Source organism: Astyanax mexicanus, chromosome 6 (genome assembly GCF_023375975.1).
Source record: "Astyanax mexicanus isolate ESR-SI-001 chromosome 6, AstMex3_surface, whole genome shotgun sequence".
NCBI classification, from domain to species: domain Eukaryota; kingdom Metazoa; phylum Chordata; class Actinopteri; order Characiformes; family Acestrorhamphidae; genus Astyanax; species Astyanax mexicanus.
Genome location: NC_064413.1, coordinates 16,324,883 through 16,343,504, shown reverse-complemented (window position 1 = coordinate 16,343,504; position 18,622 = coordinate 16,324,883). Strand labels below are relative to the sequence as shown.

At 39.2% G+C, this 18,622-nt stretch overlaps 1 protein-coding gene across 4 annotated transcripts in view; it reads right to left on the bottom strand.

The window, feature by feature from the left end:
• The window catches only part of triob (trio Rho guanine nucleotide exchange factor b), a 274,443-nt gene that overhangs the window by 198,516 nt on the left and 57,305 nt on the right, over positions 1 to 18,622 (bottom strand). The window contains exon 1 of one of the 4 annotated variants that reach the window (XM_049480845.1): positions 9,208 to 9,465. The exons of the other annotated variants lie outside the window; for them this stretch is intronic. Coding sequence (XP_049336802.1) covers positions 9,208 to 9,304 — 97 coding nt within the window. The 5' untranslated portion in view covers positions 9,305 to 9,465. Of the gene's footprint in view, positions 1 to 9,207; positions 9,466 to 18,622 lie in introns of those variants that run through there. 4 annotated transcript variants of the gene reach the window in all.

Sequence of the window (18,622 nt, the reverse complement as noted above, 5' to 3'; positions counted from 1 at the left end):
TATAACTAGTAATGCCCCAACACACCAGGAGGGCGAAGACTAGCACATGCTTCCTCCGATACATGTGAAGCCATCCACCGCTTCTTGCCGAGCAGCATTACAGCGCCTGGAGGAAAGTGCAGCGGCTTGGTTCCGGTACATCAGCTCACAGACGCTCTGTGCTGCAGATATCACCGTAGAAGTGATGTGGGGAGAGAGCGCCATCTACCCACCCAGAGGGAGCAGGGCCAATTTTACTCCCTCTGATCGTGTGCAGCTTAATGGCAAAGCTGCAGGAGCGGGGGTTCGAACCTGGGACCTCCTGCTCATAGTGGCAGCGCTTTAGGCCGCATAAATTATATTATATTAATTAAAATCATGAGTACATTGCAAGATTTAGAGCTGGACGATAAGGCAAAATTATGATAATACAATATGTAAAAGCTGATGTCCGTAAGTTTTGGGATTTGGGGGATTTAGGGCCCTCTCTGGTGAGAATGGGTAATTGCATGTGGAAGAATCCTTTTAAACTGAGCGGGTGTGATGCGGTCTCCTTTCAGGGCAGATGAATTGGATTCCAGGTTATGTTCAGACAGAGAGAGAAAGTGTGGCCACGGGGCTCTGTCCACCGTTCAAACGCCAATCCGATATTACTCCTGTTTTTTAATGCGGACTCTATCACGTTACTTTTTGGCTTCAGAACTTGCTTCACCCCTTGGTTTCTTTGTTTTTACTCTGAGTGAAAGAGCTACTGAGGTCTGAGTTTCCTCTTCTGAAGTCTCCATTGCTCCACCAGCTGCTCGTGTTCAGTAAAACAGAGCCGGATCCTTATTTAGAGGCTGTAAGTGTGACACAAGTACGTAAAGATGTGTAACGTGGCCAGAAGAAGCGACCCTACACCTCAGTTTTAAGAATGAATATATTAGGCTTAACAGGGTACCATTAAACACAATATTTTATCCCCTCTCTGCTTTCAGTTTAGAAACAAAATACTATGGACTGTCACTTTTTTGAAGATATTTTCGCAATAAACAATATTAATCACAAGTTTTGCCATGCAGACCAAATGCATCATCATCAGCAGATTCTTAAAAACTGGTTTAAATTATTTTGTAATGCATAGTAAAGTTTTTTTTTTTACATTTTGCTACACATCACTTAAATTAACACTTTTTTATATACTATTCTTGATGAAATGGACTGTTAGGTCGGTGTGCTTTAAACACTGATTATCTCCTACACATGGTTAAAAAAAGATAACTGTCAACATGATCACAATTAATAAAATCTCATTATATTGTAGTATAAGTATTGGGAAACCAGCTTTTGCATTGTCATATAAAAATAACAGTATCTTCATGTATCTTGACAAGGTTTTTTTTTTTTTTTTAAGACAAAAATGGCAACCACTGACTACTTTTAATAACCAAAATGGACTGGAAACAATGTCTAGCTAGTGTTGCAGGTTGGTGGCACTGAACAGTGATTCAGGGGAGGTCTTTTTTTACAGTGCTGTATTGCTTGGCACGGCAGGCAGGAAACGTGGGTGTCTGGCCTCATGCTCTTTCTCTCTCCCGCTCAGGCCCCCAATCTAATCATGGTGGGATGGAAACTTTGGCAGCGTGTGTGTGTGTGTGTGTGTGTGTGTGTGTGTGTATTAGTGTGTGTGTGCATTGGCCAGCGCTAGGCTAGATTTCCTTTTTTTGTCTCTGCTCTAAATATAGCGCAGCCTCAGAGGTAACAACGTGCCATTTTCTCAGCTTTGGGGACTTTGGATAAGCAGGCCAGAGCCTTGGCCAGGTCTCTGAGCTACCAGCCCATTGCTCATCTCATTCTGTCATCCCATATCAATCTACTCAGAACAGAGGAGGGGGACGAGAAACAAACACATCCCACAGCCAGTCCTGATGGTTGTGTGTTAATGGGTGATGGGTAAGCTATGTGGAGACAGCTGGTCCTGGTTCAGTTCAATTAAAAAGCAGCATGAGGCAGGGAAAAGGGGATTTGCTACACTGTAGCACATCTGAGACATGACTGAAGCTCAATGATGCAATAGAGAATCAAAGGGCATGCCTGAAACACGTAACGAAATCCTGTTCATTCTGAATTATATGGTTAAAACAAGTCGTCCTCAGCTGCTGAATTAATTACAAGTCTATTGTGAAGGCGTCCACATAGAATTATGGAGCTCACACAGCAAAAGATTGCTCGGATTGAACAGTGTTGCTTCTTCCTTTGACAGAGTAATAAAGAAATATGTTTTTGCTCTTTTAATAAGATAAAGGTAGTGCTGGGCGGTATACCTGAGGGGAAATTAGAACCGTATGCATGCTGCTGCATGAGACATTTTCACAGGGTACATGTAGGCAACACAGTAGTATTAATGGAGAAGTACAAATTTGCCTTTATAGTACTATAAGACTGGCATGTGTCAAACTGATGGTTTACCATTTATTGACAGATACACCACAGTACTCGCTGAACATCAACGGCTCTGCTGTGGAAATTGTGAAGAACACCAAGTTCCTCTGTGTTCACATTGCAGAGAACCTCACCTGGTCCCTCAACACCAGCTCCATAACCAAGAAAGCCCAGCAGCGCCTCTACTTCCTGCAGAGACTGATAAAAGCACATCACCCACCTCCCATCCTCACCATGTTCTACAGAGGGACTGTAGAAAGCATCCTGAGCGCCTGCATTACCGTCTGGTTTGGGAACTGCAACACTTCAGACCGCAAGACCCTACAGCGGATAGTGAGGACAGCTGAGAAGATCATCAGGGTCTCTCTTCCGTCCATCACAGAGATCTACACCACACACTGCAACCGCAAAGCCACCAGCATTGTGGACGACCCCACCCATCCCTCACACGGACTCTTCGCTCTGATGCCATCCGGCAGAAGATACAGGAGCATCAGAGCCTCCACTACTAGACTCTGCAACAGCTTCATCCACCAGGCAGTCAGACTCCTCAACACACAGAGACGGCGCTGAACCCCACCCCACCCAACACACACCCAACACACACCCAACACACTCACACATAACTGAACTGAACCTCCCCTCTTTACACACACACACACACACACACACACCCACTCAGCACACTGAGACTGAAATATCTTTATTCCTATCAGCAATATTTGCTGCTAATCTCAAAAACTATAAACTCTCTACCTCAGTAACTGCTGTTATTATATATGTTATATACGTTACAGTATGTTACACATCTCTATTATACCGTATCGGTACTGCACTGTCCTGTCTTTAAATTGTCTCGTCTTTTGTATTTATTGTATTTATTGTTATTTAGTGTTATAGTTTTATGTTGCACTGTCGTCACTCTTGTACTTTATGTTGTCTACTGCTTGTTGTTCCATGTTGCACCATGGTTCCGGAGGAATGTAATTTAACTACACTGTGTACCTGTACTTAGTTGTAATGACAATAAAAGCCTCTTGACTTGACTTGACATTAATTAAAAAGTTTGTACTGTATTAAATTAGTCCGCAACCCTGTATGCAAATTGATCTTGGCATCTGATCAGGTTTTTGTTTTAAAATAAGTCTGATTACATGATACAGAATTTACAGTAAATACAGAAACATAGCACCATCTGCACTACTTCTCAGGTGACACAATATCTTATGTCTAGTAACCATACAGCATGGCAGAACAGCGGTTTCTTAAAACTGCTGAGACTGAAAAAGATGAATAAACTACTTAAAATGTGTTTGCACATTTCATGCTTTAACTCACACAAAGGCTAATAAAACCATTTCACAACAACTTATTTAGATTTTTGCCAAATTAGCATTCAGACTAGCCATTTCCCCCCTCCACCACAGCCCAATGCAGCTAAGAGTGGTGTGTGAGCTCATGCCAGCTCGTTTTTCTCACACATCAGCGCCTCTGAATGCAGCCAGTACCTAGCATGAGTTACAGCTCCCCAGCCTCGTCCCTCCATTTCTCGCCCCTGCTATTCTCCCTCTGCTCTGCCTCCTCTACTCTGGCAACCTTTCCTGCGCAGTTTTATGAGCTTGTTCACAAGCCCTGATTGCTTGTTGTTTTACAGCATGACGGAGGCCAAGATGCAGCCTGAGTGCATCCCTCAGGGACCGCTCGGTCAGCGAGTCAAAAGAGGGGGTTACACTCTCATATGTCCCCTGAAAATGATATGTGCGGAGCAAAAGTGAAAATCTCCCCTTCCTTATGCCCTCGAGACATGATTTCATTCTGCGGTGCCATCGCTGAATTGTCTCCCTGACCCTGAAGTGGCCAGGGTTCACTGATTCCCGCATTCAGCTATATTTAGCTTTATTAGGAGGATTATATTCTGTTGTTTTGTATACCATATTATTTGCACTATAAGGCACACTTAAAATCCTTTAATTTTACCAAAAAACATCTTTTCTGCACCTTTTAATCCAGTATGTATTATGTATGAATTTTACCAGTCAGGTTGTAATGAGCAATAAAGCCATTTCTCCAAACTGCAGCGTTATTCAGGAGTTTCAATTTAGTTCTCCAGCACCGAGGCTGGAGTAGCATTAGCATTAGCCCCTAACCGCTATTTCCCTGTTCTCAGAGGTGAGTATTATCAGCTTGTAGCCTGCTGCTAACCCTGGCTAGCACTGCTGGAGTAACTTTAGCATTACCTGCTAACCACGTTAGCTATTTCACCTGTGTAGAGGGGAGTATTATTGGTCTGTAAACTGCTCCTTAACCCAGCTAGCCCTGCTCCATGCCGCTAATGCTAATGCTCCATCCTAATGCTGGAGAAATTCATTAATCTAAGCTTACTGTAAATAAATGGAAGCGCTTTACTTACCCAAATAAACAGTTTTCAGGAGAGAAATTGACTTTAAAAGAAAGTTTTTTTTCTCTACAGTTTGTTGTTTACTTAGCTTAGCTTTACTGAACTTAATTAGCTACCCTCCCCCACCACCACCCAGCGGCGAGACCTGCTGAATTAGAAGTTCCTTATAGTGTATCTTAAAATGCGCCTTATAATCGGGTGCGCCTTATATATGAAAATAGACCAGAACATAGACCTTAACTGATAGTGTGCTTTACAATACGGTGCGTCTTATAATGTGAAAAATAGAGGTGCACAGAATATGTGACAGCTAAAAATATTCAGCCAAATGAATAAAAAGGCCATATAGGTGAAAAAAAGTAATAATTCTAACCGCTAAAAGTCTTACTGTAGTGGTTTCTCTAATAAAAGCATTTCCCCTCACTTCCCCTCCTCCTCCAGCCCCCAGCAGTGCTGTGTTTCAAAGCTCGGATATAACAATTCAGGGAGTGAGGGATATAACAGGCAGAGAGGGCCAAAAAAAGCCAGGTTTAAGTTAATATTTTTATGCTTTACTAACACAAGCTAAACAAACTAAAGCATTCAGCATCACTTATCATACGTGCTATCAGCTTACTTAGTTTACTATTGCTTCAAATGGGCTGTTTTCCATCTGGAAGATATCAGTTGTACAGGGCAAGGATAGTAACGTTAACTGAGCTAACGTACCCTTAGCACTTGTTTGATGGTTTGTATGTTTGTTTAACAAAAGAGTCTGTGTACATGCTACTCACATGTAGTGATCAACCAATATATCGGCTGGACGATTAATCGGGCCAGTTTTATTACTTTTTTTTTTTAGATAATCGGCATTGGCCGAAATATAAGCACAAGAGGCAGATATTTAAACAATGTAGACAGGCAGTGCTGTAGGCAGCTCCGTCATTCTGGCTGTTAGAGCGCTCCTTTTGTCCATTTTTTGTCCATCTTACAGGCAGACATCAGTAAATTGCACAAATACAAGCCTCCAACCTGTAGCTACACATATCGGACTTCAGTAGCAGTGCTGAGGTAAAAAAAATAAAAATAAATAAAACTGAAGTGGTCTCTTAATTTTTCCAGAGCTGTATATTATTACAATAGCAATACTGAGGTACATTTGTGACTAAAAATGCCCTGCTGGGGTAAATGTGTGAATAGTATGAAACTACTGAGGTAAAGTTACGACAAGAACAGAATTGCTATGTCTGCTGGCATATTAAAAAGGTTCATTGTTTAGTTAATATTTTTGTTTAAAAAGCATAACACAAACAAATTCAGGCTATTTAATATATTCAATGGTAATTCAATAAAATTTAATCAATTAAAACTTGGCAAAATCAATGTAAACTTGTGAAAAAACTCGCCTTTGTCTCTCAGACTTTTTGACATTCAGAAATTTTGATTAGTTTTGTAAAAAAAATAAAATACATTACAATGCATCTCTACTAGAAAACAAATAAAAATGACAACATACAGCCAAGAAAATAAACTGCAGAACATGAGGCAATGCAGCTATTAGCAACTGACAGGGGTGCCACATGTTGAAATAGTGAGTTATCATTTTGAGTTCTGCCACTTCTCAGTTTTTTCAGATATATATCAGCATATGACCAGCAGGAAAGTATCTATCTATAAAGTCTATGAAACATCTTCATTGAATTAATATTTTAGAATTCAAATGTATTTAAAAGATATATATTGCAGTGTTATACTACAGTGCAATTTTTGCTACAGTCTGTGTAATTAATAATGCCAATGCTAGAGCACTCAAGTATTCAACTGAATCTTGTCCTTTCAATACAAGGTCCTTTTCATACAAGGTCCACTAAAAGTGAACAGCAGCAGTTTTTACTGTACCTGAGAGTCGGATGAGCCTCTTCCCAGCTTGAGCATACTGCCAACTGTGAATATCCACAACCGTGCCCATACTTCAATACATCTACAACACACTACAACCCTGATACCACAGCTCACATCTGCTGCTGGACTAAGACTAAGGGAACAGTGGAGCCTGAAGCTGAATCAGGGGGTAAAATGGGCACTACAGGGAAGAAAATGCCTCCGTTTTAATGGCAGTGCCACCTCCCTTTGTCTGTGACTTGGTGTTCCCCCTACTGCAAGACAGATTTACAAGTTAGCCTGGGAGTGTGTAGACATGTGAGGGTGTTTGGCAGCACAGTGCTAGAGGTCTGCAGCTTAACAGGGGAAAAAAAAGGCCTGGGAAGCAAAAAGGGGGTTTGTGGATTTGATCCACCCACTAAAGTCAGGACCCTCGCTTGTTTATTTGCCATACCCATATTAAACGTGAACTGTCGACTTCCAGTGCCCCCTAGATCACTCCAAAGAAAGACACAACAAGGCTTTGTACCAACCGCAGAACCTCGATCTGTAATTTAATGAGAAGCTAAAATTACACAAATAGGTTAAAACCTTCAGAGTACTCCAAACGATATCCTGAGACGGAAATCCATCATTATTTTCTCATTTACTGATAATCTCTGCAAGGCAGTAGTTAAACCCAGATAAACTTTAATGAGTTTAAAGCCTTATGGTTGGCCAGCATTTGCAACACTATAATAGCCATTTAAAAAGCAGTGAGAGGGATAAAACCAGGGATTTCCAAACATTGTAACGTCATTATGCCATCAAGAATTGCTGTAACAACCAGGCCCTAATAAGGCCTCCTCTATTTAGGACCATACAGTATTCACAATGCAAAGAAAAAGGAAAGAATTATGAAACTTAAAATTCTGCACTTTAGTTACATTACACTTTATTTAATTTACTTTGTTACATTATTAACATTTTATTTACACTTAAAGTATAGGCAATGGTTTGCAGATGTTTGGTTTTAACCAAATTATACTTAAATATAAAATTTATCATTTATTATGTTAAAATGAATAAAATATTTTCTGCGTCCTGTCATATAATCAAGCATATTTTTTAGTTAGGGGTGTGCCATATTGTATTGTCTGCAATAATATATTTTTTTAATACTGTGAACGATATTTTACTCTTAAATATCGTGCGATATCACCCACCCCAAATTATCACATCAGGGTACTACTTTTTTTTGCTGTTTTTAGCAAAAAAGAAAATTTTCACTTTAATTTCGTTCTCATTTCCCATTATATATCGAATAGAGACAGATTATATCTGTCCAGTGTCATTTTTATTCTACTTTAATCCTGAATATATAGAAATATGTGGAGTGCATTATTAGCATCATGACATTCTGGATCATTGACTTCTGTTACAAATCTGATCAAATTCTTGTATTTTTTAATATCTCAGTTTGAGGGGTGCCATATCATACTGTATGCAATAATAAAAATTATTTTTTATTTTGTTGCAGTAGTGTATTTTTAAATTAGCGGCAAGAGTATTATTATCGTGAAAATACCTTGAAATATTGTGATATTATTTTAGGGTCATATCACCCAACCCTACTGTAAAACAGACTGTATCAAATTAATTCAAAAAAACACAAGTTAAGTAGTAATACTAAAAACTGTCAAATTAAGAACTAAAATTAATCTTTTACATTTGTCTTTTCTTTTTCTTTGTTGTTGATCTGAAAAATGATCTGATATGTAACTTAAAAAATGTGATCAGATCCAAATTGTGAGTTTTGCGATCCTTTACACCACTATTAAAGACTATGAACATAAAAGATTTTGAACAGCATATGGATGCAGTTCTATACGTCTATATTTTAGTAATTTATTTTAGTAATAAACTGCGGTTTAATTGTTGTAATTGATAATGACAAAGAAAATAACAAACAATAAATAAACAGCCAACACAGAAACAAAAAAATGAAGAAATAATGCCTCCAATATATACGAATATACTGATTTTGCTATTTATAAGTATATGTTTGAGTAAAATGAACACTGTTGTTTTATTTTATAAACTACAGACAAAATGTTTCCCAAATATTTTGTCAATATTGTCATTTAGAGCATTTAATTGCAGAAAATGAGAAATGGCTGAAATAACAAAAAAGATGCAGATCTTTCAGGCCTCAAATAATGCAAAAAAAAAAAAAACAAGTTCATATTCATAAAGTTTTAAGAGTTCAGAAATCAATATTTGGTGGAATAACCCTGGTTTTCAATCACAGTTTTCATGCATCTTGGCATGTTCACCTCCACCAGTCTTACACACTGCTTTTGGATAACTTTACGTTAATTCTGGTGCAAAAATTCAAGCAGTTCAGCTTGGTTTGACGGCTTGTGATCATCCATCTTCCTCTTGATTATATTCCAGAGGTTTTTAATTTGGTAAAATCAAAGAAACTCATCATTTTTAATTGATCTATTGTTATATATAAGAGCTGTATATTTTACTTTTTTCTCAACAATCATCATTAGTTGGCCTACCTTTCTCCAAGGTCAGGCATTGCTGTGTGAGTCGTCCCTGTCGATCTCTCATGAAGCCCACGTACAAGAAGCGAAAGAGTACCGAGAGGCTAGCCATGACCCAATCCAAATCACCAATCCCAAACTCAGTCCATACTCAGTCAGATATCAGAACACACACACTCTCTACCAGGCCTGAGATACTGACGCTCTCCTGCTTTGTTTATCTCCTAATGTTGGTCTTCATAACTGTGTCCCAGGGTCACCGCACAATAAAGCCCCCCGGCCTAAAATAGGCAGAGAGACTTTCAGTCACCTTTCAGTCACTGGCAGTGCCAGCTGTCTATCACAGAGATAGGAGGAGAAAGAGAGAGAGGGAGAGAGGGAGAGAGGGAGGGACAGATGCTGGCATGCTTTAAAGGGAGTACAATAAGGTGCCAATGGAAAGGGCACACAGCTGCAAGAGCACACATGGGTGGAGGAGCAATGAAGGCATAACGTACTACACAGTGCTGAAAGGAGCGCTGCACTCCTCCGACCCCCCTCCTCCTAATCAGCTGATCACCCTCCACCACCATAGCCTTCTATCGTTCTTTAATTATAAACCTCCAGAGGGACGGGGGATTTAGTTTACCCTTCGCCAGTAGGCCTCAGATACGACCTTGGCCATCACAAATGAAAGATTCAACCACTGCAACTGTGCAACTGCCAGAACACCCCCCCCCCCCCTTTCATTCTCTGTGTGACTAACCAACTTAACCAGCAGACAGAGGCCTGTATGTGTCCACTGACACTTTAGGGGTTACACAAGCCTCTTAACTTCTCAGGGTCTCTCAGTGAAACCCTGCTCTTATTACGAAGCAATAAAAGCCAGTCCATAAACTCCTCTGAGTAAACAATAAAGCACTGAGGCATTCACAATAAAGCTCATTCTGACAGCAGGGAGAGCAGCGCAGCATACATTTCTCCCCACAATAACGCCAGGGTTTCACACCAAACAGGGTCACTTTCACAGGCCGCCAGCTGTCCATGCGACACAGCTCAGAATGTGCAAAACTGAACACAGTCTAACACCCAGCCCTCGCTTCTTTCCTCAGCTACTGTCAGTGGGTGGTTCCTAAAGTCCCCTAGAACTGATAAGAAACTGGAAAACATCTATTAATAATTTCTTCATTATAACTATTTCATAACTACTACTGAGTTTCCAGGCAGTTGTTGGTTCATGAATATTTATACATGGAAACATATTGCCTCTAATTGGATAACAGCACTGCGAGGCAGCAAGACAAACAACAGTTAGAAACGTTTTAAAATAAAGACATTTTTACACTAATAACAGTCTTTGTAATGTCATATTTTACTTTACATGTGTAATGCCCTCTGACCTACAGGAGTTGGACAATGAAACTGAAACACCTGCCATTTTAGTGTGGAAGGTTTCATGGCAGTTTTGCTCAAAATATTGCAATGCACACAACATTATGGGTGACATACCAGAGTTCAAAAGAGGACTTTTGACAAATTGTTGGTGCACGTCTTGCTGGAGCATCTGTGACCAAGACAGCAAGTCTTTGTGATGTATCAAGAGCCACAGTATTCAGGGTAATGTCAGCATACCACCAAGAAAGACCAACCAAATCCAACAGGATTAACTGTGGACGCTGTAAGAGGAAGCTGTCTGAAAGGATGTTCGGGTGCTAACCCGGATTGTATCCAAAAAACATTAAACCACGGCTGCCCAAATCACGACAGAACTCAATGTGCACCTCAACTGTCCTGTTTCCATCAGAACTGTCCATCAGGACAATAAATCATTGTAGTTTCATTGTCCAACCCCTGTAGTTCTGCCACTAACCTAGTCTTAGAGTCTCTGTAAAAAGCAAAATCCACCGGAGATCCTATATAAATCTATAGTTACTTACACACAGAGGTGGGTAGTCCAGGTCCAGAAAGTCCAAAAAAAACACCCCAGGGTTGGCTGAGCCACAAGATTTTTACTTTTTTTACTCGTGTAAACAGAACTGTTCTAAAAATACAACAAACATATAACACTGATGCTAGACATGGTGCTTTTCCTGATGGACTCTTTTTTATATATTTTCTTTTACTAGCTACTGCAGACAATGGAGGTTGAGGAACAGTTTCATGTGCAGCATCATATACAACTCAGAGACCTATTGTATTTCACAAAGAACAAGAAAAAGTGGATTTTAGCGGAAGGACACCTTTAAGGGATGGGGTTGTTGTCAAGCCTTACCTAAATAGTGCTGCAGGAAACAGTGGAATGATGATAATATATTAGCATTCTAATGCATTTACACCCTTTTTTTTCCAAGTTATTTAGAAATTTATAATGATATAGAAATTTGACATTACAAAATCTAAATATCCTAAAACAAAAACATGAATAAAATACATGGGTAACACTAAGGTCAGTAAATATTACTTATGTTATACATTATACTTGTGTAATATTATATGATCATTTGTAGTCATTACAAGTGTGCAGTCATTGCTGTGTCGTCAAACCTTCAACTTTATCATCAGTGGCCCGGTGCTCGGTGCTCTAATGGCCACTGTTGCCACAATAAAATAATTTAAAATGCTACATCCTGTTGTATATAAAGATATAGAGACATGCATTTAATGTGTAAATATTGTTGGTTGGTTGGTTTGTTGGTTTGTTGGTTGGTTTGTTGGTTTGTTGGTTTGTTGGTTTGTTGGTTTGTTGGTTTGTTGGTTTGTTGGTTTGTTGGTTTGTTTGTTGGTTTGTTGGTTTGTTGGTTTGTTGGTTGGTTTGTTGGTTTGTTGGTTTGTTGGTTTGTTTGTTGGTTTGTTGGTTTGTTGGTTTGTTGGTTTGTTTGCTGGTTTGTTTGTTGGTTTGTTTGTTGGTTGGTTTGTTTGTTTGTTTGTTTGTTTGTTGGTTGGTTTGTTGGTTTGTTGGTTTGTTGGTTTGTTGGTTGGTTGGTTGGTTGGTTGGTTTGTTTGTTGGTTTGTTTGTTGGTTTGTTTGTTGGTTGGTTTGTTTGTTTGTTTGTTTGTTTGTTTGTTGGTTGGTTTGTTGGTTTGTTGGTTTGTTGGTTTGTTGGTTTGTTGGTTGGTTGGTTGGATGGATGGATGGATGGATGGATGGATGGATGGATGGATGGATGGATGGATGGATGGATGGATGGATGGATGGATGGATGGATGGATGGATGCTTTATTTATGCCCGAGGGGAAATTCTACACATCCAGCAGCAGGTATGTATAGTACACAAAGTTACAAAAAGATAAAATATAACGATACATATAAATACGATGAAATTTAAAAAATAAAATTAAAAGTATAAAAGTCTTTAGTGTAAGTGTAATGTAGAATGGAGGTAGTGCAGTTGAACACAATATACAGTGAACACCAGTTATTGTGCATAAAGTGAGGATAACTGATACAGCCATACAGAAAGTGCAAATACATAGTTATATAATAATTTAAATTTAGCAGTGCAAAATATACGTAAACAGTAGATGAATGAACTAGTGAATTAACTACTAGTGCAAAATAGGGTAGCTGTAAAAATAGTGTTAAAGGCATCAGCAAGTCTGAGAGTGTGAGAGTGCTTGATGATATTGATGAATTATTACTTTCATTTTTAAGGTTTTATTTTGTTTCAGGTACATTGTAGGATCCTGACAGTTGACAGGAGTGAAGAGTCTTGATAGAAAAAAATCCCATCCCCCGTGGCGGGGCAAGAGGATGATGTGTAATTTCACACAGCGCTGCCACAGATCCCCACCGGAAAAGACATTCCCTGACAATATATGAGAGAAATCCTCAATCTCAGGAGACACTCTATACGTCAGACTACAGAAAGTTCTATTCCTCCTCACTCACAGCTTTTTACCCTCAGCTTATGTTCTCTCTTTTTCTCTACAACCATCTCCAACCCTTTCCCTGCTACACAGATAACTATACCATCTCAATTCAAATTAAGTATCTCTCACAATTAAACAAACATGATTATATTATACTGTAACACAACACTAATTTAAAAGTGAATCTGTCAAAAACTTAAAAAATAAAAAACAGTAATAATAATATTGTTGAATGTTTTACTAGTAGAAAGTCTATAAAACTTATCATTTACTAAGAAATAGATCTTTTATTTCTAAATTATCTAGCGCTAGTTAGCTCTTTTGCCATTCAGAGGTGAGTATATTAGACCCCGGCTAGCACTGTTGGAGCAGCATTAGCATTACATGCTAAGCACTAGCTCATTAGCTGTTTAGAGATGAGTGTTACTGGCCTGTAGCACTAACCCCGAGGCATTAGCATTACCCACAAACCACACTAAGTGCTAGTTAGCTCTTTTGCCGTTCAGAGAAGTTCAGGGGTGAGTATATGGGACTGTTGCCTCTCCATTTACTGTGTTAAAACAAGTTATGTGGGATGAATGGCTACCTAATATTGCCCTGGGTTACCGGAACGCTCAGGGTTCCTCAGGGTAGCTCTGTCTAGCTAGCCTTAGTGGAAATCTGGAAACCTAAGCTTACTGTAAATAAACTGAAGTGCTTTACTCGCCCAAATACACAGTTTTCAGGAGAGAAATCTGTGTAGATTAACATTCAATGCTCATTTAACTTTAAAAATAATGCGCCTTATAATCCAGTGCCCCTTGTGTATGAAAATAGACCAGAAAATAGACATTTATTGATAGTGTGCCTTATAATCCAGTGTGCCTTAAACTAAACTAAACTAAAAATAGCAGCCCTCAGCATGAGATTGCAGAACATTAAGTCAGACATCACAATGTTTCAGCTAGATGTTTCAAATTAACGATTAGTTGACAATACATTTTTTGTAATCGATACTGACAACTACATAAACTATCGCAGCCCTATATTAGACCAGTGTTACTTTACATTTTGCCTGTCTGAAAAGTAATAAATGTATCATTACATATCAGTTTAATAACGTTGTTGTGATTGGTTGCCCTGTACTATGGCAAGGGCCATTAAGGGTAATTAATATATAATTATATATATATATATATAATTGCTCACATTATTATTTGCATTTAGTTTTGTCTGCAGTCAGTTGCAGTTAGCAATTGCATTTTTGCAGAGCTGTTAAATGTTAGTGTGTCCTCGAAAAAAAAAAAATTGACAATTGACACACAATGAATACAACATGAGCACTTGACACGTCAAGTTCACCAACAGCAGCAGGGATCAGCTTGTGCTGGTTGTCTAGAGAGATGAAAGGGCAGATCACGCTGGTCTCGCTAGAGCTCAGGGTCATTTGTTTGGCCTTGTAGGGCAGGGCCTTCACAGCCACTGGAGGGAAGAGGAAAGATATCACACGATTCTACCAGTGATGGGAGCATAGCATTGTGCTTTCTCAGAGTCACATAAAGCCAGAAAGCTAATGAGACATTGGTGTAGAACACACTTGGATGAGAACACTAACTGTATTTTTTGCACTATAAGGTGCACTATCAATAAACATCTATTTTCTGGTCTATTTTCATACACAAGGGGCATCGGATTATAAGGTACATTATTTTAAAGTTAAACGAGTGCTGGATGTTAATCTACACAGATTTCTCTCCTAAAAACTGTTTATTTATGTGAGTAAAGTGCTTCTGTTTATTACAGTAAACTTAACTTAACAGATTTCCACTAAGGCTAGCCAGACAGTGCTACACTGAGGAACCCTGAATGTTCCAGTAACCCAAGGTGATATTAGCTAGCGGTTCGTCCCACATAGTTTGTTTTAACACAGAAAATGGAAAGGCTTCTGTCCAATACACTCACCTCTGAACGACGAAAGAGCTAACTAGCGCTTAGACCGGTTAGTGGGTAATCCTAATGCTGCTCCAGCAGTGATAGCTGAGATTAGCAGCAGGCTGCAGTCGGACATGCTTGCTCTGAATGGTGCAAGTGCTAACTAGCGTTTAGTGTGGTTAGTGGGTAATGCTAATATTGCTTCAGCAATGCTAGCCAGGGATAGCAGCAAGCTAAAGTCCGATATTCTCGCCTCTGAACAGCGAAAAAACCAAACTAGTGCTTAGTGCGGTTAGCGGGTAATGCTAATGCTGCTCCAGTCTCAGTGCTGGACTAAAAACTAAACTAAACTAAAAAACTAAACTATAACGCATTGGGAGGGTTTACTGCACCTTACAACCTGACTGGTAAAATTCATACATGAGGTGCATTGGATTATAAGGAATGCTGAAGATTTTTAGGAAAATTAAAGGATTTTAAGTGTGCCTTATAGTGCAAAAAATACGATAATAGGGAGATACCTGCAATTTAAATTAACTTGCTTACAAAAATGCCATTCTTATTGCCACGCTTCCACAATCACCAGAGTTGTGGAGTAAACAACTAATACAGGGATCTCCAGACAACCTTTCTGCACAACTGAGAAATTAGTTTGAACGTGCAACCAAATTGGTTGCCATGTAATGTGATTCTCACTCCTCAACTGTGGACCTCTGCAGCTCCTCCAGAGTGACCATGGCCCACTTGGCTGCTTCCAGTGCTCTCCTTTGGTGGACGGCGATGTCTTGATGACAGGTTGAAGAAACTGTGCTGGTTAGATAGAGTATGTCTAGCATTAAACCTGAGTTAAGAAGCGTAGAACAGGATGTAAGCCATGATGCTTACTGTTTTTCCATGCTGGGTTAGACACTTGTTCAGATGGTTAGACAGGTCGATGGCACTGATTATCTAAGGGCATGTTTTCTGCATGATATGACCTTATTCTGATCTTGAATTATAAAGCTCATAATACTGGTATGTAGTTCAGTGGCACAGAGAGTTAAAATGTCACTGTTTGGTCGCAAATTAACACAAAAAAACACATCTTTTACCGACTAATACAGTTTCAAAATTAAGTAAATCTCCACTATGTATTTTGGCATTCTTGTACTTGTACTCTTTGTTTCAGCATCAGCAGATATGTAGCTTAAAATGATATCAGCACTCATCCACATATATAACATGCCTAGCAGGTACTTCCTCTTTCCAACTATCCACCATAGTTCATTTTAATGCAAGCTCCTGAGTCCCAGCTCCTGAGGTGAATTGCTAAGCGATTGGGTTTTGATGTCCGATGTTTTCTGATGCCCTCAGAGCAAGAGTCGTCACCACGGTGATCTCCCTTTGTCTTCATGGCACCGTAAAGCTTTCATACTGACAGGGAGGATTTGATAGCTCTGTAGAAGCTTCAGGGCTTGCTTCAGTGCAGATCAATGACAAAGTGCATCAATAAAAGCAGGAAGGCTCTGGCGGCCTCTTCCAAGAGACGGCACAAATAAATCCAGCCTGTCCAGAGAAGAAGAGGTCAAAAGAACAAACTGACCAGGCTGTGCCTACAGATGAACACAGCACTTAAAATCTGAGCTCAGAAAAGATGTGAGCTGTTTGGGGGTGGGGGGCTATAAATGAGCTATGGAGAAACAGATGAACACTAGGGCTGCGACTAATGATTATTTTGGTAGTCGACTAATGTCTTCGCTTCATACATAAAAACACTTGAACAAGGTATTTAAATGCACTTTCAAATGTCCAGAACGTTGCCCTTTAAATGTGGAAAGTGCTGATATTTAGTGAGGAAATGTGTAATCTGTTGTGTTTGGGCACCTGTGTTTTGGAGACCTTTTGAGGCCAAGTTGAGTGTAAAATATGTGAGTGTTCCTACTACTTTGTGTAGGGCTGCAAATTAATGAAAAGTTGTCTACAAATTTTTATAATTGACATTGTCAATTATATCGACTAATCGTTGCAGCCCTAACAAACCCTTAAAAAAAGGTGAAATTTTGTGATAAAAAAAATACATGGATATACTAGTGGCCCTCATTTGTTGAACAAACTTGATGCTGAAGCTTCCATCATGAAGGACCTGCCTCCACCGAGTCCACACACTACTACATTTCCCAGAATCCTCAGCAATCTGATAGTATTAATTAGGCTTGTCCCGATCCAATATCGGCCACCGATATTTGCAAAAAATGCGTATCGGATCGGCAGGCACGAGAAAATGCCGATCCAAACACCCGATCCAGTTTTTTTTTTTAAGTCCGATCCGGGTTTTCCAGTGCACCCATTTATTATTAATAAACAGGTCAGTTTCTCCTTACCAACCATTGTGTATTATTCAAACATACCTAATTGCTGGCTACTTGTTATCAAGAGTAAAACGCTTTTCAACATGAGTTTGACAACAAAGTAAGTTGGCTAAATAACTTTAAACTTGCTCGGATAGGCCGGTATAGGTATCGGTGGATATCGGTATCGGATCGGAAGTGCAAATAAATATCGGTATCGGATCGGAAGTTCAAAAAGCTGGATCGGGACATCCCTAGCATTAATACATGTTCCACTCCAGCCAATCACTTGATAACTGAGCTGTTTTTCCTGTTGACCATTACACTGATCTATTGAAACCTGTTGGAGTCCCCTTTGTCCATTGCGAAGTATTGCCAACTCACATAGTTGGCACATGAATGGAGTGTTAACTGTCTCTATATATCCACCCAATCACATGACAATACAAATAGTATTTGGACAACTGAAAACACTTGAGGAAAACACCAATAACCAATTTTGTCATGTCACCTTAAAGACCACTAAAACGACTAGCACTGTACTGAGTGATATGTGGAGAGTGATAGCCCAATTCTATGCAAACAGCAAAAGAGAGATAGGCCAGTTGTGCTCTATTGGATGACTGATACTTGTCATTAGTCTTAATCTGTCTTAATCTGTTAAGCAGTATACTTTTATCCTATTTTAAGCTTAAGGTAACTTTGGTACCTTCTTTTTTAATTATAGTATTATGTTCTATTATTGTATACTCAGTCATTTTTTATATTTAATCATCTGAAAGCCTTATGATATTATTGTTTTGCCTTCCAGTATAGACCACGGGAGGATGGGTTCCTCTCATGAGTCTTCCTTCCTCTCAATGTTTCTTCCTCTAGCCCACAGGCAGTTTTTCCTGCTACTGTCTCATTTGTTTGCACACGCAGGGCTCAGAATCAGATTTCAGATGAATAATAACAGCAACAGCTGTGAAAGGTATGTTGTTGTTTTTTGGTGAGTATGATGGAATTAGGGTGATATGTACATGTCTGACATGTTCAACAGTTTCTTAATGTTCATAGTTATCTTCAAATAAACTACAAATATTACATATTCAAGCAAACAATAGCTTCTATAATTATAGAATTATATAACTGCCACACGCTGTAAGCAAAAAGTATGCTCTGAAATTATATTACGATATATGAATATAATAAAGCTGCAGATCTTACTCAAACAATATACACATCATATTTATCCATCAGTGCCATTAATACTGCATACAATCACAATCACATCTTTTGTATTAAACTCTAATGTTAATGGAATAAATGTATATACAGCGCTGGAAAAAATGAAGAGACCAC